A 24,508-nucleotide genomic window follows, 5' to 3' on the forward strand; every position below is an offset into this window, starting at 1 on the left:
GGGCATCAAAATTCAAAAAAAAAAAAAAGCAAAACACACACACACTACACTGTCTCATTTTGAGCTAATCTAATGTTCATAATCCATTCATACTTAACTTCCCATGTGAAAAGACTAACTATCGATGGTATCTAAAAATTCCAAACAATATTTTTGCATGATAAAGAGGAATAGAGAAACTTAACCGAAAAAATGCAACCCCCTTTGTTGAGTACCATATTATCCTCTATATCCCCATCTACAGTCTATGCTTGCAACCTATTAAAAAAGGTTTCCGCCTCAAACTCCTAACCATGAGTTTGTCTTATAAACCAAGGGTTCCAACAACTCTTCTTCCCTTCCTACTCCCATACTTTAGCTACCCATGCATCTTTGATAGTGGTTATTGTAAATAACTATAAAAAGTCTACCTTAAGGAAACATCATCACACTACCTATTCTTATAAAATTTCAACATCTTCTTATTGGTCACCTTGAAGTTGCTTCTATTGTTAAAGTCTTTCATACACCTAAATTGTACTCTTCCCTCACTCCTCTAGAGCATTGGCCCCCCTCTTCCTCCCTATACTTCCTTGAAATTACTTGTTTCCTAAAGGATTCTTTCTTAGTCCCAAATCTCCATGACTATTTTCCCATAAGGGTCTTACTAAGAGTGGATGAATTTCTAATTCCTAGACCTTCGTTCCTCTTATCCATGTAAATTATAGGTCAATTCACTAATTGTGGCTTCATCTTTAAAGCCCACCTTCTCTTGTCTTTCCTCCCCCGCCCACCCAAAAAAAAAAAAAAAAAAAAATCATACAAACTATAAATTGATTCACTAAATGTGACTTTCTCTCCAAAATTCTTGTTCTTGTTTGCAAGTCCATCATATGATCTGAAATATTTTATTCTCTTTTTTGTTTGGTTTCGGACTTCTTTTCTTTTATTTCTTAAATATCTTGAACAACTTTGGTTTATGCCTCATGAAATAGGTGTATAAGTTTATTTTGAATAATTATGAATAAAACAAATAAAATAATATGCACTACCAATAAAAAGAACTAAAATATTATAATAAGCATAATAAAAAATGTTCAAGCTCATCACTTATGTGAGATGACTTGAAACTGACTATGCATTATTTCCTAAATCACACAAAATTTCAATAAAGTCTAATTTGCCTGATTTCACACCTCTAACAAATTTCTCTTATGTAAATACATCATACTCCATTCACTTAAATATTCAAGAACCCTATGCCATAACTTCATATCATACAAATTTTATTATGATATTATGGGGAGTGTAAACTCCACTTACAATAGCGTTGCTTATCAAACTATATAAATTTCCAATTTTCTCACCTTTCATGATCACCAATGCTCCTTTAATTACTTTCAACTTTCTTTTTCTCCAATTATGTAGCTACACCTCAATACATCTAATGCTCCAAGGAAACCAAAATTTTCTTCACTAGAGGAATGTGTCTAACTCCGATGAAAGTTCCAACCACTTTATGTAACATTTTGAATTTAGTTGTTCATATTTGATAAGTCTTACATAGTGCATCATTGCCTATTAAAATAGTCTAACAATAATGTAATTCATACAAGTCAAAACAGTGTCTTTGAGAACACATATGGTAAAAGTAGACAAAGTCCATAATTCAAGCATACAAGGTGCATATTGACTTCTTCAATCAATCTTGGTGATGATTGTAGCTTTTTTGCTAGATTCAAAATTAGAAATCATGAGTCTTGTCAATATGAACATCCTAGTGATTAAATGGGGATCCAAGGAGGTACCTCCCTCGAATGATACATTGGGTTGTCTCTCTTTGAGATATAGGTTTGGAATTGACTACTTCCTCCAAAGGGCACCTGGTTGGCAGGTACCTATTTTTGGTATTACTAGCGGGGATAAAAAATTATTTGAATAAACGGGTTAGGGTTGAAATGGGGGCAACCCGTCCCAAACCCATCCTATTGTCATGTCTTCTTGTAGCATAGAAGTTTTCACTCTTATTTCTATAATCCCAATTATTTATAAGAATATGTTACAAAAAAAAAACACTAGAAATATTTGAAATTTGTTCTAAAAACTCATCCAAATTTAAGAAGAAATTTTTTAAAAAAAAAATTACCTTCAAAAATCTATTAAACTTGAAGTTTTCAAAGATATCCTTCATTAGAAACCTAAATTCAAAAGTGGAACAGAAAATAATGAAAGAAAGTCAAGAAAAGTAAAACATGAGCTGAATGACAATTTTAATAAACTATTTGAGATTCAAAATGAGGTATATCCTTTTCAAGCTCTGCAAACAATAGCAACAGATGAGGTGACAACTGGGGCCAAGGAACAAGAAGGAACAAAAGGAGTGGGTCATCCCCCTGGAATGTTCACCGTCAGGCTTCAGACCTCTGCTGGGAGTATTAGAGCTAATTTTACAAAGGTGGGGGGGAAGTGGGATAGAGATAGGATCACGGGCCCACCCACCCAACAACACAATAAATGGGACCCATGCACCATAAAGTATCACTCTCCATATTCATAATAGTTTACTCCTCTGGACTCTGGTTTCAAGTCAAACACAATAGTTGGCTCTTAGTCCACCCGCAGCTTTGGAGGACCATTACATCTCACCATCCTCCTCCCACTTACCTTCCACCATGCAAATACTGCTTCCTTCTTTTCCTTGCACTTCATGATTGACCACTTCTTTTCAACTTTTTTATTTTTTCCTCCTTTTCGAGACTAAGATAGCTAAAATGGCTTTTGCTTGAGAATAAAAATTAAAACAGAAAAAGTATGTTTCAAGTACTCGTTTAAAAATATATATAAAATATGAATTTATTTGTAATAATTTTTATATTACAACATAAAACAAATTAAATCTCACATCCGAGTTAAAGATTTATAACGATTCCGATACTACATATTCAGACATAATCTCGTATCGAAGTCAAATATAGAATCTAATATCATTTACAATAATCCACTTACTCCCATGTAAATATTATTCGAGCCAATGAACCCTCAAGACTAAAAAAAAAAATGCAACTTATATGGTTAAGATGAATCCACGGGAAAAAAAAATGGATATGGGTAAATGAGAGATGCTACATTTAACCTTATTGGTACTATATTTTATCAAGAATATATGAAATTTTAATTATATTGAGAGGGTTTCTCTCTCTCCCTCTTTTCGTTTTTTTTTTAATGGTAAGACCAAACTACACTTCTCTCAGATTAAAAATGGAGATGGTCCAAAACTTGGAGAAGGAAAAGTGGGTGATTGGAAGGGAATCAAATCGGAGGTGGGCAAAAATTTTGTGCTGCTGTGTTGGAGTACTTGGCAATAGTATTTTGGCCTTTGCTTTATGCAACAAGGTCAGCTGAGGTGACCTTCGATGGCTAGCTATCAACCCCACGGCCCCCACCTTTGCTTTTTGTATCATTTGGAACATCATTTATAAATTTAAAATTAATTAACCTTTTATTTTAATTTAAAATAATCGCCTAAAGAAAATCTTTAACTTTATTATTTTCAAATATAATAAAAAAATAAAAAATAAAAAATAAAAGAATCTGACGTCAAAAGTGGAAATTGTTCATATGAATAAACGACTCTCCCTTGTCTTCATGGGATGCCTATGGTGAGCCATCACCTGGGTCACTTTCTTCTACCTCCTTTTCTTTTGAAGCAGACTTTTACTTTCCTTTCTTCTTTTTTTTCACCTTTTTTGTGAAATTACATGTGATTTGACTTACACTATCAACCTTTTATCACTAATGGATTTGAACATGTCTTCCATATATTGCATAGTGGTTATCATTTATCAATGTTTGGACCGTCCAATTCATTTGTTGATGATTAGGCATTAGAAAAACAACTTTTGTGATATCTCACATAGAAGATAAGAGAAAATTCTCGACACAATGCATATATAGGTTTTCCTTCATTTTGAAGACACGTTTTAAAGTCATAAGACCCCTTTATGTTCATAGTTGACAATATTTATATTGTTAGGTGTAAATTGTTGCAAATTGTATTAAAATCAATCATCGACGTTGATGCAAGGGTTTATTTGACTTCATAGGGGGTGTTTGTCTGTTTAACCTCACAATCTCATGAAACATAACGAGAACATTGTATCTATATGAAAATATTTATGATATCTCACATTAAAAAGAAAAAAAAAAGTTTTTTATGCTATATAAGTATAAATTTTTTTTAATCATGTAAATATATTTTAAAACCATAAAAATCTTTTTAGACCCAAAATAGATAATATTTAGCTAATTATTACACCTTTTTTATTATTATTACTATTATTATTGCATTCTTGAAAAGAAAAAAAAAATTCCACTTGTACGGATTATGATTTGTTAGTGGAATTGGGCACCCCACTTTGGGATTTTTTTTTTCCTTTTTTTTATAAGTAAAATAAATATTAAAAGGGACTGCACTTTGAGCTTGTCTTCTAGTGTTCTCAGAAGATTATTATAATTTGATTGCGTTACTAACTAAATGGATAGTGATTATATTTTTTTTTTTGTGATATTAGTAAGAAAAAACTTTATAATAAAGGGAAGGTGATATAGAATTGGAGATGAAAAACCATAGTGGAAAACAGCAAAAGAAATGAAAAAGAATATAATATATAGTTAATAAGTAAATATTAAAAATGCATTATGAGAGGGTAGGTGGGAAGGTGAAGCAGCTTTAATTAAAGTTAAGCATCATTCTCAAAGTGGAGTGGATGTCTATTAGGTTCCACCTCTCTCCAGTCTCCATCTTCATCCGTGCTGACATTGATAGCAGGGTCAACAATTATAACCCAATCACATAAACAAACTTTTAAATTATTCTCCCTCCACACTACACTCAACTTCCAATTTATTTATTTATTTATTTATTATTATTATTATTTTTGTTTTTATCTCTACTTCTTCCTTATCTCAATACCTATGAGTATATTCTTTGTATTGGGACATGGTAACTGTCCATTTCATTTCATGCCATTCTTGAATGTAAAGGAAATTAATTCTATGGGATTATGCTTAAGATCATATTTTGGTTACTGAAAATTTTGAAAAAAAAAAGAGGAAAAATAAATTGAAGAAAATAATAAAAAATAAATTTAAATTTAAATTTAAAAAATTGTTTTTGTATATTCCTGTAAACCAATTTCAATTATTTTAATTCTTTTATATAAAAAATAAATATTTTTTTTCATATTTTTCATAATAAAACCGAACAGGGTAATTTTTCATAATAAATTAATAGATTTAAATTTAATAAATTATTTTTATTTATTTTTTTAAACTCATTTTACTTATTTCTCTCAATTAAATAATTTAAAAATAATTCATTTTAATTATATTTGATTTTATTTTATATTTTTTTATAATAAAACCAAATATAAGAAAATTATTTTCCTTCAACACTTCTTTCTTTTTCTAGCATTTTTGGGAAATCAAATATAATTTCAAATTTTCCTTCTTTCTCTAAAATCTATAATTAATTTTTAATACACCAAAAATTATTAATATCTATAATTAATAATGTGAAAAATAAGAAATTAATATTAATGAATTTTCATATTTTATTTAATTCAAAAAAATTATGATTTTATCTTTTGACTACATTAATAATTTAAATGTAATAATAACAGTTGTCATCAACTCTCTCTTAAATTAATAATAATAATGATAGATAATACAATCTTATAATATACACATACAGTGAGGACCACTATCCAGGATTCATCTCATCATCCTAAGCACAGAGTTGTCCATCATCCCACCATATATATATAAAGATAGTGGTAATGATAATATATTTTTAATTAACTTATATTTAAATTATAAGTACATGTTTGGTTCCGGAAAGTATTAAAAAAAAAAAAATATTAAAGAAAATGGTTTTCTCATATTTGTTTCGTTATGAAAAATATGATAGAAAATAAAATATAATTAAAATTAGTTATAAATTTATGTATTTTAAAATTATTTATTATTTAAAGCTATGTTTGGTTCTTAAAAAAAAATTGAGGGAAAATGTAAAGAAAAAAAAATACAAAGAAAAAATAAAAGGAAAGAAAAAGTGAAGGAAAATAAAAAGAATAGATTAAAAGTCAATAAATTATTTTTATTTGTTACTTTAAACTCATTTTATTTATGGTAAATAGAGCGATGATCTCTTTTTACAAATTTAAACTATGTGAATGTAAGAGACAAATATAAAGTAAAGGAGTAGGAAAGAGAAAATGCAAATACAAGATTTTTATAGTGGTTCGATGCAACCCGACCTACATCCACTCTCCTCTAGTTTCAATCCCAAACATGAGGTTCCACTAATTGAAGGCTTCAAAACCAAGTCTTCAAACAATACAATTGAATTATGGTTCCAATCCACCCTCTTAGACTTTTGACTCCAAGAACTTTTTACACTTCTCAAGAGATACCCCACTCTTGAACAACCCTTCAAGTGATACTCCACGCTTGAGAATCCCTAAGTGATACCTCACACTTAGATTATTCCTCTCAAAGATATATAAATAATTTCATAAACTCCTAATACAAAACTTAGGCTTAAATGATATAAGTAAACTAAGATTGAATGGTGCACTAATAATATGCAAATTTTAGAACAATGGTATACTCAAAACACTTTCTCAAGACTCAAATATATTCAAAAAAATGTTTAGGAAGATTAAGTTCTTGAAACAATGAAGATTGAAACCTTTTTATAGAGGAAAAAAACCAAACTAGCCGTTGGAGGTTCGACTGGTCGAGCTGGGGGTCGATCGGTTGACTAGTTGTTAGCATTTAATGTTTGGCAGGTGACCGTTGGACCTCGACCACCTCTTGATTGGACCTTGACCACCCCTTGATTGGACCTCGACCGATTGAGGTGGGGGTCAATCGGTTGAATAACCGTTTTGGAAGAGAGAAAATATTTTTTGTACCTCTCAACCAGTTGAGTTGGGGGTTGACCGGTTTAGCTGGGGAGTTGATCGGTTCCTCATCAACAATCAACTTTTTCAACTTAAAATCTTTTAAACAAGTTTAGAGAACATTTGACACAAGGTTTTAGTTGAAACCATGAAATCATCAAATTTTAAAAATATTTAAAACAAAATAATTTTTGGATGATTTTGGTGCATAAGTAAAAAATGTAATGCATGAAAATCCTAGTACACCAATATCCTTACAAAGAGATTTTATAAAGCTTGGGTCTTGAAAACCATTTCTCTTTGAGGTCTTCTTCTTCTTAATGATTTCTCTTTAACTTGATTTGTCTTTGTGATTACTACTTTGGAAATCGTCTTACCTAAAAACACTTGAAATATAATCATTAGTTCTAAACCTTATTTTATTATCATCAAAATCGAGATTAACCAAACCTTGGTTTCATAGGTATATTTGGTTCCAAAAAGTTATGAGGAAAATGCAAATGAAAAAAAATAGAAAAGAAAATTATAAGAAAAGAAAAAGTGAAAAAATTAAATAAAATATAGATTTAAAATCAATAAATTATTTTTTTATACCACTTCAAACTTTTTTCACTTATTTAACTTTTATATAAATATTAAATAATTTTAAAATACATAAAATTTTTAATGATTTTATTTATATTTGACTTCCTTTAATATTTTTTATAATAAAACCAAACTCGGAAAAGTTATTTTCCTTCATATCTTTTTCTTTTCTTGATATTTTCTAAAAATCAGACATAGCCTTATATTTTTTTTTCTAACTTTCTTTTGTATTTATTTTTTCCCTTGTTTTCATTTTTCTAGTTATTTTCAATTTTTTTTCTTATTAAAATTTTCTTTTTATAATTTTTTATTATTTCTTTTTACAATTTTTTCTATATAAGTAAGCATGAAATTAACAACATAATTGTAAAAACAAAGATGAAATAGTGCATAAAATTTGAAGTGATAAATTATGTACATAAAATATAGAAAATAATCATCTATGTTGAGTTTCCCGAAAATTTGAAGGAAAATATGAGGGAAAAAAAAAGAGGAAAAATGGAAGGAAATAAAAAAAAAAAAGGAAAATAAAAAATAGATTCAAAATCAATTAACTTATTTTCCTCCATTTTATAAAGATTAAATAATTTTAAAATATATAAATTTCTAATTATGGTGAAACCAAATATGAGAAATTCATTTTCTTTAGACTATATTTGGTTCTCGAAAAATTTAAAGGAAAAAAAATAAAGAGGAAAATGAGAAGGAAAAAAATTAAAGAAAAATAAAAAATAGAGTTAATGTCCATAAATTATTTTTATTTACTACTTCAAACTCATTTTATTTATTTTAACTCATATTAAATAATTTAAAAATAAATAAATTTCTAACTAATTTTAGTTATATTTAACTTTTTTTAGAATTTTTCATAGGATAATCAAACATGAGAAAATCATTTTTCTTAACATTTTTTTCCCTAATATTTTCCAAGAACCAACCATAATAACATTTTTTTTTTATTCTTTTCTTAACCCAAAACGCACAATATCTACACAGATGGACATTACAAATGATATTAAAGTCGATCTTCAATCCTAATATGAGGATTTGTTTGGTTTCGTAATCCCATGAGACATAACGAGAACGTTGTGTTTGTATGTGGGGGATTTGTGATATCTTATATCGGTTATGAGAGAGTTTTTGGTTCCATATAAGTATGAATTCTTCTTAACCATATACACATGTTTTAAAGTCTTGAGGTTGCCTTTGGGTTCAAAATGAATAATATCTACATAGTTCGAGGCAAATCATTATAAATAATATCAGAGCTGAATAAGAATAAAATAAAACGAAAAAAAAAAAAACTTTACATATATATATAGAAAGAGAAAATAGCACAGTCAAAGGGGAAATTATGTTTAATAAAGAAGTTTTTTTCCCTTTTAACTTCAAAACAACGCACTTTCAAATATGCGTACCAATAAAAAATACCTTCTATTTATAGATAACCTCAATTTGTTATGTGTCATACTCATGAATATGACATGTCATATCATTTTAAAAACCCAACATATTATTTCCAAATAATTTAAAACAATAAATAAAATATTTTCAAATTTTGAAAATTCTCATATTCCTAATTAAGAATTTCAAATTCAACCAAATAAACAAATAGTAATATTTTATAACTAAGTTACAAAAGTATGTAACACATGTAATATAATTTAAGTAAAAACAAATTATTTCAAATTTCAAATTAAGAAATTAAGGCTATGTTGGTTCCGAAATGTAATAAAGAAATGAAAAAAATGTAAGGAAAATAATTTTCTCACTTTTTGGTTTTATTATAAAAAAAATATGAAAGAAAATAAAATATAATTAAAATTTTATGTACTTTAAAATTATTTATGCTATGTTTGGTTCTCGGGAAAGTAATAAAGAAAGAAAAAAAATATTAAAGAAAATTATTTTCCCATATTTGGTTTTAACATAAAAAAAAATCAAATATAATTAAAATTAGTTATAAATTTACATATTTTTAAATTATTTAAGTTGTATTTGGTTCCATAAAATTTGAGAGAAAATGTAAAGGAAAGAAAAGTGAAAATAAAAAAATAGATAAAAAATAAAATAAATTATTTTTATATATTTATTTAAACTTGTTTAATTTATTTTTCCTCCATTGCATTAAGATTAAATAATTTCAATTTGCATAAATTTTTAATTAATTTTAATGATATATAATTTTTTTTTTTCATATTTTTCATTGTAAAACCAAACATGAGAAAACTATTTTCCTTATTATTTTTTTTCTTTAATATTTTCTAGGAATCAAACATAACTTTAATCTTTATATACACGAAGAAAAATAAAGTGAAATAAGTTTGAAATAATATATGAAATCATTTATTAATTTTAAATCTATTTTTTATTTATTTTTATTTTTTATTTCCTTTTTTTTTCTCTATTTTTTTTTCTTTGCATTTTTCTTCACATTTTTTGAGAACCAAATATAGTCTTAATCTTTTATATAATAGATGAAAAAAGGTCAAATGAGTTTCACAAAACATTTTGAAACAATTTATTAACCTTAAATCTATTTTATATTTTTCTTCACTTTTTCTTTTATTTTATATTTTTCTCTATTTTCTTTTATTTTTGGAACCAAATATAACCTAAAGATTTTAAATTACAAAAATTTTAATATTTCTAATTAAGATTAGCTATATTAGGTAGATTTAATCAACAATTACTAGATTTAGTTGAGGTTTGGCATCAATATCTATATTTAAAATAGAAATTAAGATTTATATGGTTGTAATGAATCAAAAATAGGATCTTTTTAGGGGTCTTGAAGGAATGCATACATGGACAAATATTGCCAGATGGGCTTCCACTTCTTATGCGGATAGGGTTGTCCAAATTTGCTTCACTCCAACAATGTCCATGTCTATCCTTCTTTTTCAGCCATGATGCTGTCCTTTTCCTATTCTTCCCCCACATTTATTTATTTATTTTTAGTTTGAATTTGTGTGATTAAAAAAAAACCAAAAGTTGTTTCCTTTTAGGTAAAATATTTAAACATAAAATTTGACTTAGAAAAAATACCAATAATATTACTTCAATATTTATGGAAAAATATTATCAATCAGAAAATGCCAAATATGAAATTCGGATTTTATTATTTTATATCAACTTATTTACATGTACGTTCTTAATAGGCTAATATGTTGGTATCGAGAGATATCCCACCTAACCTTCCTTCCCTTCTTCTTTTATTATTAGTCTAATCTTATTTATAAAATAAGTAATAGAGACAGATCTAAGACATGTACCCATCTTATCTCTTTAATTAAAAAAAATTAGTAATAATAAAAAGATGTATGAAAAAAAAAATAAAGGAAAGAAAGAGGGTGGAGGGTGGGGGGTGTCTGATGAGATATACAAAAAGCCAAGTCCTTATAAAAAAGAAAGATGAAAGAAATTAGTACTTATCATGGTAAGATGGAAAAGTACTTTTGGGGACCTTAATAGTGTATGGGTCCATGAGGCACAAGTAGATGCTCCTATCACCTCCTTGCTTATCTCATTGGTCCCTCTTATAAGCTGCTTCTGGGGCTTATCCTTCATGCAAAGTTAAAACCAGAGAAAGGAAAAAAAAGAAAAAAGAAAAAGAAAAAGAAAAAAAAAAAAAGGAAATATAAGGAAAATCGAAATTTATTTTATTTTATTGAAAAAACGCCCCCAAGTTGTAGCAGTGCACGTGGTACGGTGCTGTCGGACTTACGCACAGGGGGAGGGGGAGTCTTAACCCATGCCTTTTAGGTTCTATAAATACTAGTGGATTGAAGGGGGGAGGATTCTCAATTCTGTGTTGGATGAAGCAACCCTAGGGAGGGTGGATTTGTGGAGAGGAAAGGTGTGAGTGAGACTCGTGGTGGAGGTGGTGGTGCGTGTGTGTGTGAAGAGAGATTTGCTGTATGTCAGTGGGTTGTAGTGAGAGCTATTGGTACTACGGTGGATTTGGAGTGTTTGCGAACCCATTGCAATGGCCACAGCTTCGAAAAAAGCGACGTCTTGCTGCATTGGAGATGATTCCCGTTCCATTCGACGGGAGGCCGTGGCGGCTGCCGCTGCGGCGCCATCAGTCGCTGCCGCCGCCGCCGCCGCTGTTGCCGATGTGGAGCAGGATTGGAGCGGCGTTGGTGTGGTCGGGGACGGGAAGAAGGCTGCCCTTGCGTCGTTGATTCGGCCGGTTGAACCGATTGCTGGAGCTTCTGCAAATGCCTCCGTCAAAGGTGTTTTCCGCTTTTCTATCTTTTCTAGCTCTTCTTTTATTTCTTTTCATGGTTTTCGTTTTGTATGTGGATCGTGGAGATGATTTGATCAGCATCGCTAGGGAAGCACTGGAAGGAACTCAACTGAGGATTTTTGTTTTTTTTGTTTTCCCTACTTTTCATGTCTACTTTTTTCCTTGCATTTTGCCAGCAACAAAATGGAGCCAATTTTTTTTTTGGTTTTAATTCTGTTTGTGAGATTTTTCATCGTTAATCGCCTCTTGAAATGCAGATGCTGTTTCTCGATCAACTAAATATATTTTAATTATTTCGATAGATTTTATAGATGATGTACACGTGAGGTATTGATGTGGAATTCCAGAAAAACACCGGAAGGAGAAAAATTACTAGAAGGATGACGCAGAATTGACAAAGCTTTCATGAATTTTTAGTTAATCATCTAAATTTGATTTTGTCTGTTTGATTTTTGATGCTTTATTGATCATGGAAATGTAGTTAAATATATGCTTTGCTTATACAATGTATGATTGGCTTATCTCTGAAGTATCAGAGCAAAATTACAATCATGATATCACGTTGGATTTCATTGATATAAATGATTTTTTTTCTCGTTTCTCTGCTTTGTGGCGTTGGTTCATTTTGAACTTTTTTTTTTAATTATTATTATTATTTGTTGGCAAGCAAAGAAATATATAATATTGCCTAGCGGAAGGATTTTTCTTTTCTTTTTTTTTGGTTCATTTTGATGATATCCTGAGCTTTTCTCCTCCTTTTGATCCAGAGTTCATTTTGATTAATTTTTATCTTACCTGTTGTTTCTGGATGTTTGGCTGATTAATATGAATAAATTCTATTGTTTAGTGAGGATCCAAACATTTCTTGTGTTTTTCCAGAAACTTTCAGATTGAAGGTTGACTGGCCTTTCCCTTTCTGCACTGTTGCAGATATTGAATAGTTTGTGCCCTTTTGCATTGTTGATGAATTGGTTTTGTTGCTATGCTTTTTGCAGGGATCCAGATCATGACAAGGGCTCAAACCTGCCATCCGTTGGACCCATTATCTGCAACTGAAATCTCAGTGGCTGTGGCAACTGTCAGAGCTGCTGGAGCCACTCCTGAGGTCTGTAATTAGATTTGTTGATTGGAAATTATGTTTGTTTGACACTTCTGTAACCGTATGCGATTGCACTTGCTTATGCGGTAGTGATCTAATCCTTTTTCCATTTCAGGTCAGAGATGGCATGCGATTTGTTGAAGTGGTTCTGTATGAACCTGATAAACATGTTGTTGCATTAGCAGATGCATATTTCTTCCCCCCTTTCCAACCATCATTGCTTCCCAGGACCAAAGGTGGACCTGTAATTCCTAGCAAGCTCCCTCCTAGGAAGGCTAGACTTGTTGTCTACAATAAAAAATCAAATGAGACAAGCATTTGGATTGTGGAGCTCTCAGAAGTACATGCAGCAACTCGAGGTGGTCATCATAGGGGAAAAGCCATTACAACACAAGTTGTCCCTGATATTCAGCCTCCAATGGTATACTCTTTGATTTGGCATTTGTCTTCTTGGTTCCCAAGTGCTTCATTTTCTTTTTGTGTTTTCTATATGGTTAAATGCTTGGGAAGTGAGTCTGATTTAATGAATAAGATCTGAAATGATTGATTGCCAGAGCTATCCACCAAAGTATCATCTATCCAAAAAAAAATGCAAAAACTTTACTTTTTTAGATGGCATTATATTTCTGTTGAAATGGTGGTTCTTGGAAGAACTTTTTGATTGATTTTTACATGAATGTTAACATTTTTTACCTTATCTTTGCCTGTCAAAAAAACATGAATTTATCATTCTGATTAAGGAATCAATTTCTTTATAGCCTCAGCCATGTAACTTTTGTGTCATTCTCAAGGATCAAGACATGAGAAGAAACAATGCCACTGATTGCTAGGTGTGTGCACCTCTGCGCATATTCTGATTCAACAGGTCCTCATAATAATAATAATACCTTTGCTCATAAGAACTTGGATAGCATGTCTTGGTTTCTTTTGACATTTATTTATTTATTTATTTTTATGTAGAGTTCTTCTAGCACCAAGAAAGTTTTCCATTCTTCTTTAGTGAATTTTATGTATATATGTGAGCTGATATGTGTATCCATATTATACCCTATCCATTTTTGAATGGTTATCAGAACCCTATAGTGTATCCTTCAACCTTTTCCTCTCAAATATTATGAAACCATTACTAATTTTAGTTTAAAATGGCAATTTATTTTATGTACTATATCCACATATTGACGGTTGCCTAGAGCTTTGCTACAAATAGAGGGTCAAAGTTACTAAATATCAATTCCATTAACAGTTCCAATTGAAAAGGATTTGAGATTTCTTTATCACAAATTCCCACTGTACCTAGGAAATAAGAGCTTTATGATTTCCTTTTTTCTTCTTCAAATGTGATGCATGTCCCATTCTTAAATCCAAAACTAAACCATTTATATATGGGTTATGTTTTCCCAACCCAAATGGCTGTGTTGCAGATATCTTTCCCATCTTAGGCAGCTGGTATTTTTTTACCTTGTTACTTTGACGTATCACTTATATTTTCATGAGTTGTCATTGTTCAAATTTACTGTCTTCCAAATGTAGGATGCTGTGGAATATGCTGAATGTGAAGCTGTTGTCAAAGACTGTCCTCTGTTTCGAGAGGCAATGAAGAAGAGGGGTGTGGAGGATATGGACCTTGTGATGGTTGATGCCTGGTTAGTTAGATCTACGTTCCAATTCTTTCTACAGATACTTATTGTAGATGAATTTCAAATTTAGGCAATGTTTTAATCATAAGTTGGCCCCACATACATTTACTAGGTGTGTTGGTTACCATGGTGAAGCTGATGCTCCTAGCCGTAGACTTGCCAAACCACTCATATTCTGTAGAACAGAGAGTGATTGCCCTATGGAAAATGGTTACGCACGCCCAGTTGAAGGCATCTATGTAGTTGTTGATATGCAAAATATGGTTGTTATTGAGTTTGAAGACCGTAAACTTGTTCCATTGCCTCCAGCTGATCCGTTGAGGAACTATTCTCCTGGTGAGACAAGAGGAGGTGTTGATCGAAGTGATGTGAAGCCGCTACAGATTGTTCAGCCAGAAGGTCCAAGCTTTCGTGTACATGGGCACTATGTAGAATGGCAGAAGGTACTTTTGGTTTCTTGAGCTGGCTTGTTAATAAATGTAATTAAAGTTAGAGATGCATACTAAACACTATCAATGTTTTATCTTTTTGGTTGGCAGTGGAATTTCCGTATTGGTTTCACTCCCAGAGAGGGTTTGGTTATCCATTCTGTTGCATATGTTGATGGTAGTCGGGGTCGAAGACCTGTAGCTCATAGGTTGAGTTTTGTGGAGATGGTTGTACCTTATGGAGACCCGAACGAACCCCATTACAGGAAGAATGCATTTGATGCTGGTGAAGATGGCCTGGGAAAAAATGCAAACTCTCTTAAAAAGGTCTATAAAACTATTTCTTCATGTAATTGTCCTTAAATTTGATTTTACCTTGTGGAGCTTTACTATTGTTTGAATCTAAAAGATCTTCTGCTTTAAAATGAAATTATGACAACAGGGATGTGATTGTCTAGGGTTTATCAAATACTTTGATGCCCACTTTACAAACTTCACTGGAGGTGTTGAAACGATTGAAAATTGTGTTTGTTTGCATGAAGAGGATCATGGTATCCTTTGGAAGCATCAAGACTGGAGGACAGGCTTAGCAGAAGTTCGTAGGTCTAGGAGGCTAACAGCTTCTTTCATATGTACTGTGGCTAATTATGAGTATGGATTCTTCTGGCACTTTTATCAGGCAAGTGGAAATTTACATTGTTTGCATTAATTGCCCAGAAAATTTGGTGTTCTTTGTTGCTTTTCTTGCTTGATAACCCAGATTTAGTGCTCTAGCCAGTTAATTTTTAGATTGAACTTAATTATGTACCTCTTATCAGTTTTAACTTTTTAAACTGTAGAAATTTGTGTCTATCTACAACATGTTTTTGAATACTTAATTTGTAAGATTAGGAATTGCTTGTAGAGTATTTCTGTTACATATGCTCATCATCAAACTGAATAATTTTTCTATGTTCTTCATTCTAGTGTAATCCTGGTTTTTTTTAATGATTAGTCTCCTTGTTGCTCCCATTCTATGGGCTGTTTACACTACTCTTGTCAGTTTTGTTGCTGCAACTTTCTTGGTTGAATTATGTATGCTTCTGAGGACTTGAGACAGTACGTAATTCCTTCTTGTTACAGGATGGGAGAATTGAGGCGGAAGTTAAACTTACAGGTATTCTCAGCTTAGGAGCGCTGCAACCAGGAGAATCTCGAAAATATGGCACAACCATTGCTCCAGGGCTATATGCACCAGTTCATCAACACTTCTTTATTGCTCGTATGGACATGGCTGTTGATTGTAAACCTGGAGAAGCATTTAACCAGGTGTTTTGTGCTATGATCTCTTATTTTAAAATTTTGTCTTCTCATTATTCTGCAATTATTCTTTACCATAGGTTTGGGAACTAAATTTCAACTAAAGCAAATTTTGAGCATTCAAGACATAAGATGGTGTAGGCATGACAGTTTCTTTAATGCAATATTTTGGAGCAAAACAAAGTTTACAGAATGTTCTGGCTAGTCAACACGTCAGATGAATTTGATGGAGTTTTATGACCTTACTGATGTTGATTATTTCACACACAAATTTTAGGGCTCTTATACTCATGTGGTGTCAAAGTCCAAGATATATATAGCATGGGTACTTAAATTCATTTTTAAGTGCAAGGTGACAGTTTTTTTTTGGTTTGGGCTTAAAGATATTAATTTATAGGCAAAAAGAAAATATATTAATAGTGCCTAGTAAATAGTGCACTAAAATATACATGGCCTATATAAAGACACCAAAGGGCAAACAAAAAAAGGAGAAAAACAAAAAACAACTCCTTCCCCTTGCTTAGAGATCAACCAGTCAACAAAGTCTACCATGGAGTTCTATTGAGTTGAAAATTTATGGGTTTCAGAAAAGACACACAATTGTACTGAAAATAGTTCCAAGAAAGTTTCAAGTTTGGGCCAAATGATCTTTTTCACATATACAGAAGTTTGAGATGTAAAGAACTGAGAAAACTAGAGACAATGCAGCACTAGAACATCTGAATGATTACCATATGGATTCCTACGCACTCCCTCCATATAAACCATAGGATACATGAAGAAAACTCTTCCAAAAGAGCAAGACTTGACTACCCTACCTTTAGAGATCCAACTTCTGACATGCTAATGAACATCTTCAGGTTTCGTTAGCTCCTTGCCAGTGTAGGAAGGAGACAGGACCAACTATGAGTGAGCATATCTGACACCTTGTGTATATAACATGGGCTCTCTTTTTGCTACATGCTGCTTAATATATCATCTGTTTGACTATCAAAAAAAATATGTGTATATATTGTTAACTGCTATCTTATTCTAAAAAGGTTTCTATATAATCTAATGCAGCAATCTTCTAATCAATCATATCTGAAAGACATTGGGGAATTGATTAAAGACCGGTAGAATGAATTCATTGATGATCTCCTCGACTTTTGATAGAAACTCCTTAGCTATATAAATCTCTAAGTGGCTTTCTAGTGAACATATCCCCAAGCATTGTAAATTTCTATTGATGGTGACAAACCACTGCCAACTCTAGTCTGATGAAAACAAGTGATTATTAGCATACACTTTTTTCAGCATTTGTCTAGCATTTGTCTTAAAATTACCTGGAAAAACTAGATGCAACGACAGCCATGTTAAACTTACTTTGGGCCATATGGTAAAAGCAGACGTACGCAACATAAAAAGTCTATACTAATAAAATTTAGTGTTCCATCTATTTATGCGGTGGATGGTTCTATGTTTATAAGGGGTGTCAGCTTTTCTGCATTACATGGATCATGAATACAACATTCTACACCTTGATGAAATCTTGAGTAATGTATTCGTTTTTCTAGGTTGTTGAAGTGAACATGAAAGTTGAAAACCCTGGGAAGGATAATGTGCACAATAATGCATTTTATGCTGAAGAAAAACTGCTCAGATCTGAAATGCAAGCTATGCGTGATTGTGATCCATTGTCTGCCCGCCATTGGATTGTAAGTCATCCTTGCCCTGCTTCTATAATTTATAAAATGGATCTATATTTTGTTTTGCTTGTATCACATGTTTTGTGAGTGGGCTTATAAATGCTTGCAATGTGTGATTGTGCTCCACTGTCTGCCTCCCATTGGATTGTAAGGCATTCCTGCATAGCTGTATAACTTTTAAGATGGATCTCATTTCCTTTCCTCTCCTCTCCCCTTTTCTATTGCATTAATGGGCTAAGTCAACCATTTGTGTGCTAGTGTAGTAAGAAATCCGTCCAACTGCAACCTGTTTCCTTATGCATCAGGTGCTAAGCTTGGATTGGAGGGTTTTCACACTCAGTTTGGCTTGAGCTAAGTTTGATTCTAGGGGTTTGTGGTTTAGTTTGAGCTTGGACTGACCTTAGTTTTGCTCAACTTGGATCCTTGATGGATCTTTGCATATCATATTGGAGGGGTGCTTTTCCAAAACAATGTCCCAAATGCAGTTTAGTTCATTAGACTGTTATCATACATTGACTCTATTTTTCAATTACCCCATATGAGCACACACGGAGAGCACAAAATTCAAACAAAAGAAGTGCTAGAGTAACAATTGATAACAGTCTAATAAGCAAAAAAATTAATTTTAAACTAGGATTATTAAGATTTTATTTAAACTATCAGTTGAAGCTTATCTTTATTTTTTCCTGTATTGGTAAAAAAGAAATGAAATATGTTCTTAAACATACCTGATTTGTATCTAAAGTTAATAGTTCAAGGTATTAAGAGTGCATTTGGTAGTGATTATAGGAAACATTTCTAGCATTTTTAATGCTTGAAAAATTTTATCTTTTAAATGTTAGAAGGGTTAAAAACGCTTCCTATAATCACTGCCAAATAGTCCCTCTGGCATTACCATTGCTTCTTGTGAAGTACTTCTCCCAAAAAAAAAAAAGCACATGTAAAGATGTTAGTATTTAATATGAAAAAGAATTAAAATTTGAACGACTTCTTCAGCTAAGTAGGGGGCTCTATTCTTAATGTCCTCTGCAGGATCTTTTAGCACCTGCACCTATAGTAAATATGTTCTTAAACATACCTGATTTGTATCTAAAGTTAATAATTCAAGGTATTAAGAGTGCATTTGGTAGTGATTATAGGAAACATTTCTAGCATTTTTAATGCTTGAAAAATTTTATCTTTTAAATGTTAGAAGGGTTAAAAACGCTTCCTATAATCACTGCCAAATAGACCCTCTGGCATTACCATTGCTTCTTGTGAAGTACTTCTCCCAAAAAAAAAAGCACATGTAAAGATGTTAGTATTTAATATGAAAAAGAATTAAATTTTGAACGACTTCTTCAGCTAAGTAGGGGGCTCTATTCTTAATGTCCTCTGCAGGATCTTTTAGCACCTGCACCTATAGTATATTCTTTAGATTTCTTGTGTTTTTCTTTCTTTGCCTACATTTGATTGGAAGTTATTTTCCTTCTGAAAGGACAGCTCATCTTCTTATACTGTTATATTCATTTTGTATCAAATGAATTGTTTGTTTCTGATCAAATCGAAGGGGGAAAAAAACTCCTTTAAAGTGTAATGTACAGAAAAATAAGCTTTAAAACACTATTAACAGTTAGAATGAGCATTAAAATTGTGCTAAACTGGGTCTTAATTAGGCTCATATTAAGTTATCTTTTGGACTGTTTTTACTGACTCTGGATACCATTTCATATTCCAGGTTAGGAACACAAGAACTGTCAACAGGACTGGACAGCTAACAGGCTACAAGTTAGTACCTGGTTCAAACTGCTTGCCATTAGCTGGTTCTGAGGCCAAGTTTTTGAGAAGAGCTGCTTTCTTGAAGCATAATCTTTGGGTTACCCCATATGCGCGAGATGAGATGTTTCCTGGTGGGGAGTTTCCTAATCAGAATCCACGTGTTGGTGAGGGATTGGCTACATGGGTTAAGCAGAATCGTCCTCTGGAGGAAACTGATATAGTTCTCTGGTTGGTTAAAACTATCATCATATTCAATCTATCATGATGCTGAATTTCTCATACCCAGAAATTTTATTTCTTCCTAAAAAAGTGACATTTTCTACTTGACTAATATCTTTTGCTTTCTTGGATTTGTTCACAATTTAATTGAAGTTTCGTATCCTTCTGCATTTAAGATATTTGTCATTAGCAAATTTCGAGTTATTATTTAAAAGTTAGGTTCTCCAAGATTTAAGATTCTCTTGCCCATTCTTGATTTGCCTCAGTGCAATTTACCATTTACTGAGAGCTTAACTGGATTACTTTTCCATTAATGGCTATTGTGTTGAATTTCAGGTATGTTTTTGGACTTGTACATGTGCCTCGCTTGGAAGACTGGCCTGTTATGCCAGTGGAACGCATCGGTTTTATGCTTCAGGTATTAGCATAGTTAATTTATTTGCAATCTTTGCCAGAACGGTACTTAGACTCTCATGCTGTTGGGTTGCATGTGGTTGAATATGTTTTCTTTCCCTTCAACGGAATTACGATGAGTTCAATCCAATCCTAATATGGATGGACAGATCCTGGAATTCAAGATAGATATTGCATAACTTGTTTGTCTCATTTTGTGACTTACATATTTTGTATGTAGTGATTCCAGAGGCTCAGTTTGTCTGGTAGAATATGCTTCCGTGCTTGAAATAATGTATTGACCCAGTGTTTTTGATGGTTGTGGGTGCAGCCACATGGGTTCTTCAACTGCTCACCTGCGGTGGACGTCCCCCCGAACGCTTGTGAATTGGATGGGAAGGACAATGATGTGAAGGACAATGGGGTAGCGAAGCCAATTCAGACCGGATTGCTCTCAAAGATCTGAGTGCCCCACACTTTGGTGGTTCTTTATTGTTTGTTAGCATGCAAGAATCTTGAATGGAGCTTTCCCTCTCGTACCCTTTTCTTAGTTTCATGTTTCCCAATAAGCCGAGTACCTGGATTTGGTGGTCTGGCCATCCCACTTCATGGATTGTGGGTTTAGTTGATCAAAAATAACATTTTAGCACCCATTTCAAGTAGTGAATCGTCAGATAATGCTGGTTTGATCCTAATGATGTTAGTTTGTTTCCTTACATATGTTGCATGGTAGTAGGACACTGCATTTGGGTTTCAGGGATTCGACCGGGCTTCATCTCAGTCATTAACAGCTCCAAAATTTTGATCTACAACAGTGAAGGATACGAAAACAGAAAATATAAATCAAAACCCTAAATTTGACACCTAAAAATTTGTGCACTGCATCCATAATGGGACAATCGTGTTGAGGTGGAAAGTGGAAAATCCATGGTGTTTGGGTAAAAGGATGGCTAAAGGTAATTCTTTCAGTTTTAAGGATCAACTTTCATTTTGTCGTTTTCGCCTTTCCCTTATTATTTTTTATTTTCTAGTATCAATATTATTGTTAAAAGCTTCTTCAAAAATAAAAATTAATTAAGCATTTATGCATTTATAAATTATTTCATTTATATATATAAAGATAAAATAAAATGAGTTGAAAGAAACCATTAAAATGAATTAAAACTAATTTTTATATAAAAATTAAATATAATTAAAACTAAAATAAAATAATGTTAAAAAACAATTCCTTTTCAAGTTTAAAGGGTTAGATTTAGAAAGCAGCGGATGTGAAGAAGTGAAATATCTTCCACAGCAAACTTTCCACCAGTCATGGTGCTTGTAGTAGCCGGTGGGCCAGTGCCGGTGGGCCAGTGCCTAAACTGCAACAAGCCTTTTCTGCTTCACATTATGATATTACAATATATATCTTTGGAAAGCAAAAGCAAAAGGAAAAGGAAAAGGAAACCCAATACTAAAAGCATCCATTTATCCCTCAACAGCACTCTCCTTTCTGGATCACTTCCCAAACCTCACGCATGGTTCGGCTTCGGCACCCTTGACTTTTAGTCTTTTCCTACTCCACAATCCACACACGCTTCCCCGCCTGGCCCCATTCCTTGCCTCCCAATCACCCATCTCCACCGTTCCTTCTTTGGGGTTGGAATTATAGGCCGTCATACTTCCTCCATTGCCCCCGCATTTCTGGTAATCTAAATTATGTCCACAACACTTTCTTTTGTCCTTTTTTTTTTTTTTTCTTTTCTATCTTTTTCTTTTTTTTTTTATCCAAGAAAAGTAGTCCTCACCGCATAAAGTGGTCCTAGTGATCCATCACTAAGAGCCTTCAAGTGGGCATTGCCGTTAAAAAGTTTCACTGTAACTGGTTTCTGGGCTGCTGTTTGGGTTTTGGGAATTTGAGCCAATTAGGAAAAGAAAGTTCATTGTGAGTGATTTCTGGGCTATTTGGGTGTTGGGAAAGTTGCAGCAATTATGGGTGAAGTCGAAGAGAAGACGATTCAAGATGAACTGACTATTACGATTCAACTCGCCGACCGAGTCATCAAATCGGCGGAGGAGGCGGAGTCGTCCAAAGCGGAGTGCTCCGAGATTGCGCGTCAAGTGGAGAGGCTGTCCAAGATGCTGCGGTCTGCGGCGCGCCTCGCCACCTCCACGCAGTGGCTGTACGAGCGGCCAGTGCGCCGTATCGCCGCCGACGTGACGAAGAACCTGGACAGAGCGCTGACGCTGGTGCGGAAGTGCAAGCACAGCGGCGTTCTCCGCCAGGTGTTCTCGATAACCACCGCTGCTGATTTCCGGAAGGTATTGGCGCTTCTGGAGTCTTCGATCGGCGACTTGAAGTGGCTTGTGACCATCGTCGACCCGGATGACATCAACCTCACTCTCCCTCCCATAGCCAACAACGACCCCACTCTCGCCTGGGTCTGGTCCTATATAGCTACCATTCAAATGGGTCAGCTTCGGGACCGCGTTGAAGCCGCAAACGCCCTAGTTCTTTTGGCTCACAAGAACGACCGCACCAAGAAGATTGTGGTGGACGAAGGTGGGATCGTGCCGTTGCTCAAGCTCCTGAAAGAAGGCGCTTCCGCCGACGCCCAAATTGCCGCAGCTAATGCTCTTTTCCACATCGGCAACGATGAAGAAAGAGTACGATCGATAGCGGACGCGGCCGGAGTTCCAATTATTGTTCAGGTTCTTGGGGAATCGGTGATGAGGGTTCAGGTTAGTGTGGCTAATTTGGTGGCGAGAATGGCGGAAATGGACTCTGCTGTGCGTGAGGCCTTCGCGAGAGAGAACGTGACAAGGCCATTGGTGTCGCTGCTGTCTGTGGATACGGTTTTGGTTCTGGATGATCCTAAGCTCAAACCGAGTAAGCCTAGTATTTCATCTCTTGTTCAATTTAATAAGGAGTTAGCGGGAAAGTCTGCGGGCCATAACAGTTACAACCCTAGCTTGAATTCTGTATCTTCATTCACTTCTTCTGGTGGGCATTCGTCTTTGTCTGTTCATTCCTCTTCAGAAGGTAGTAGTAGGGGTGGGCATTATAGAAAGGACAGGGAGGTTGAGACGCCTGAGTTGAAATTGAAGCTCAAGGTTAGTTGTGCAGAGGCTCTGTGGAAACTGTCCAAAGATAGTGTGTTAAACAGTAGGAAGATCACTGAGACTAAGGGGTTGATTTGTTTGGCAAAGATCATTGAGAAGGAGAAAGGGGTGTTGCAGTATAATTGCTTGATGGCTGTAATGGAGATAGCTATGGTGGCAGAGCAAGATGCTGACCTTCGACGGGCAGCTTTCAAGACTAGTTCTCCTGCTGCCAAAGCAGTCCTGGATCAACTTTTAAGAGTGATTCAAGAAGAGAGCAGCTCAACAATGAAAATTCCTGCTATAAAATCAATTGGGTCCTTGGCACGAACTTTTCCTGCAAGGGAAACCCGAATAATTGGCCCCTTGGTGGCACAGCTTAGCAATAGTGATAATGAGGTAGCTATAGAAGCTACTATCGCCCTGGGCAAATTTGTTCATCCAGATAATTTCAATCGTGTTGAGCATGCAAAGGCAATTATCGAGTTTGATGGGGTTCCCCCCCTTTTGAGATTGTTGAGGACCAGTGAACGGGCTAACATTTATGGACTTATATTACTATCTTATCTTGCATTGCATGTTGGCAACAGCAAAGCGCTTGAACAAACTCAGGCCTTGAGCGTTCTTGACTTGGCAATTCGTTCTGGAGTGCCTCAAGATTATAAAGAGTTGTTTGCCAGAGCTATACATAACCTTAATCTTTATCAAGCTGGAGTTCATACCCACAGACCATATCCTCCATAGAAGTGAGTTGAGATGAGCATGTTCAGGATTGTAAATCCACGGAACAGATAGGTGGATTGTGGACAGTAGAAAACCATGGGTCAATTATATGAGCTATGGTTGTTCACAATATCCATTTACTGATCCAAAAAAAAAAAAACAAAAAAGGTTGTTCACAATATCAATAGACCATCCAAGCAATTCTGTTGATCGACCATCTTTTATGTATGTTTTGAAATGTACTATTGGTTGCACATAATGCAATGGGTTATCCCAATAGTAATGTTGAAGAATGTTCTGAGTTCTTGCCTGTCCTTTGCTTTCTGCATCCACCATGTGCATATCTGTTCCCTTGAACTTCGCTTTTTTGTTTTCTTTTTCAACAGATATTTTTCTTTTACA

General features: G+C 33.5%; 2 protein-coding genes across 3 annotated transcripts; both read left to right on the forward strand.

The window, feature by feature from the left end:
* Nucleotides 1-11,255: 11,255 nt before the first annotated feature.
* LOC117934397 (copper methylamine oxidase-like) lies at nt 11,256-21,018 on the forward strand. Of its 2 annotated transcripts, none has more exons than XM_034856053.1 (12): nt 11,256-11,767; nt 12,777-12,886; nt 12,996-13,301; nt 14,411-14,523; nt 14,630-14,960; nt 15,057-15,272; nt 15,388-15,624; nt 16,068-16,253; nt 17,801-17,941; nt 19,650-19,918; nt 20,246-20,327; nt 20,634-21,018. In XM_034856053.1, the coding sequence occupies exons 1-12, from the start codon at nt 11,518-11,520 to the stop codon at nt 20,766-20,768; spliced, it is 2,376 nt and encodes a 791-aa protein (XP_034711944.1). In that variant the 5' UTR covers nt 11,256-11,517; the 3' UTR covers nt 20,769-21,018. The 2 variants fall into 2 exon arrangements, with proteins under 2 accessions (XP_034711944.1, XP_034711945.1); XM_034856054.1 differs by lacking the exon at nt 11,256-11,767 and adding an exon at nt 12,591-12,677.
* A 755-nt stretch (nt 21,019-21,773) lies between these two features.
* On the forward strand, nt 21,774-24,416 carry LOC117934398 (protein CELLULOSE SYNTHASE INTERACTIVE 1-like). Its single transcript, XM_034856055.1, has one exon. It carries the CDS (start codon nt 22,274-22,276, stop codon nt 24,125-24,127), a length of 1,854 nt encoding a protein of 617 aa, XP_034711946.1. The 5' UTR covers nt 21,774-22,273; the 3' UTR covers nt 24,128-24,416.
* The last annotated feature ends 92 nt before the right edge of the window (nt 24,417-24,508 follow it).

Source organism: Vitis riparia, chromosome 17, assembly GCF_004353265.1.
Source record: "Vitis riparia cultivar Riparia Gloire de Montpellier isolate 1030 chromosome 17, EGFV_Vit.rip_1.0, whole genome shotgun sequence".
Classification (NCBI taxonomy): domain Eukaryota; kingdom Viridiplantae; phylum Streptophyta; class Magnoliopsida; order Vitales; family Vitaceae; genus Vitis; species Vitis riparia.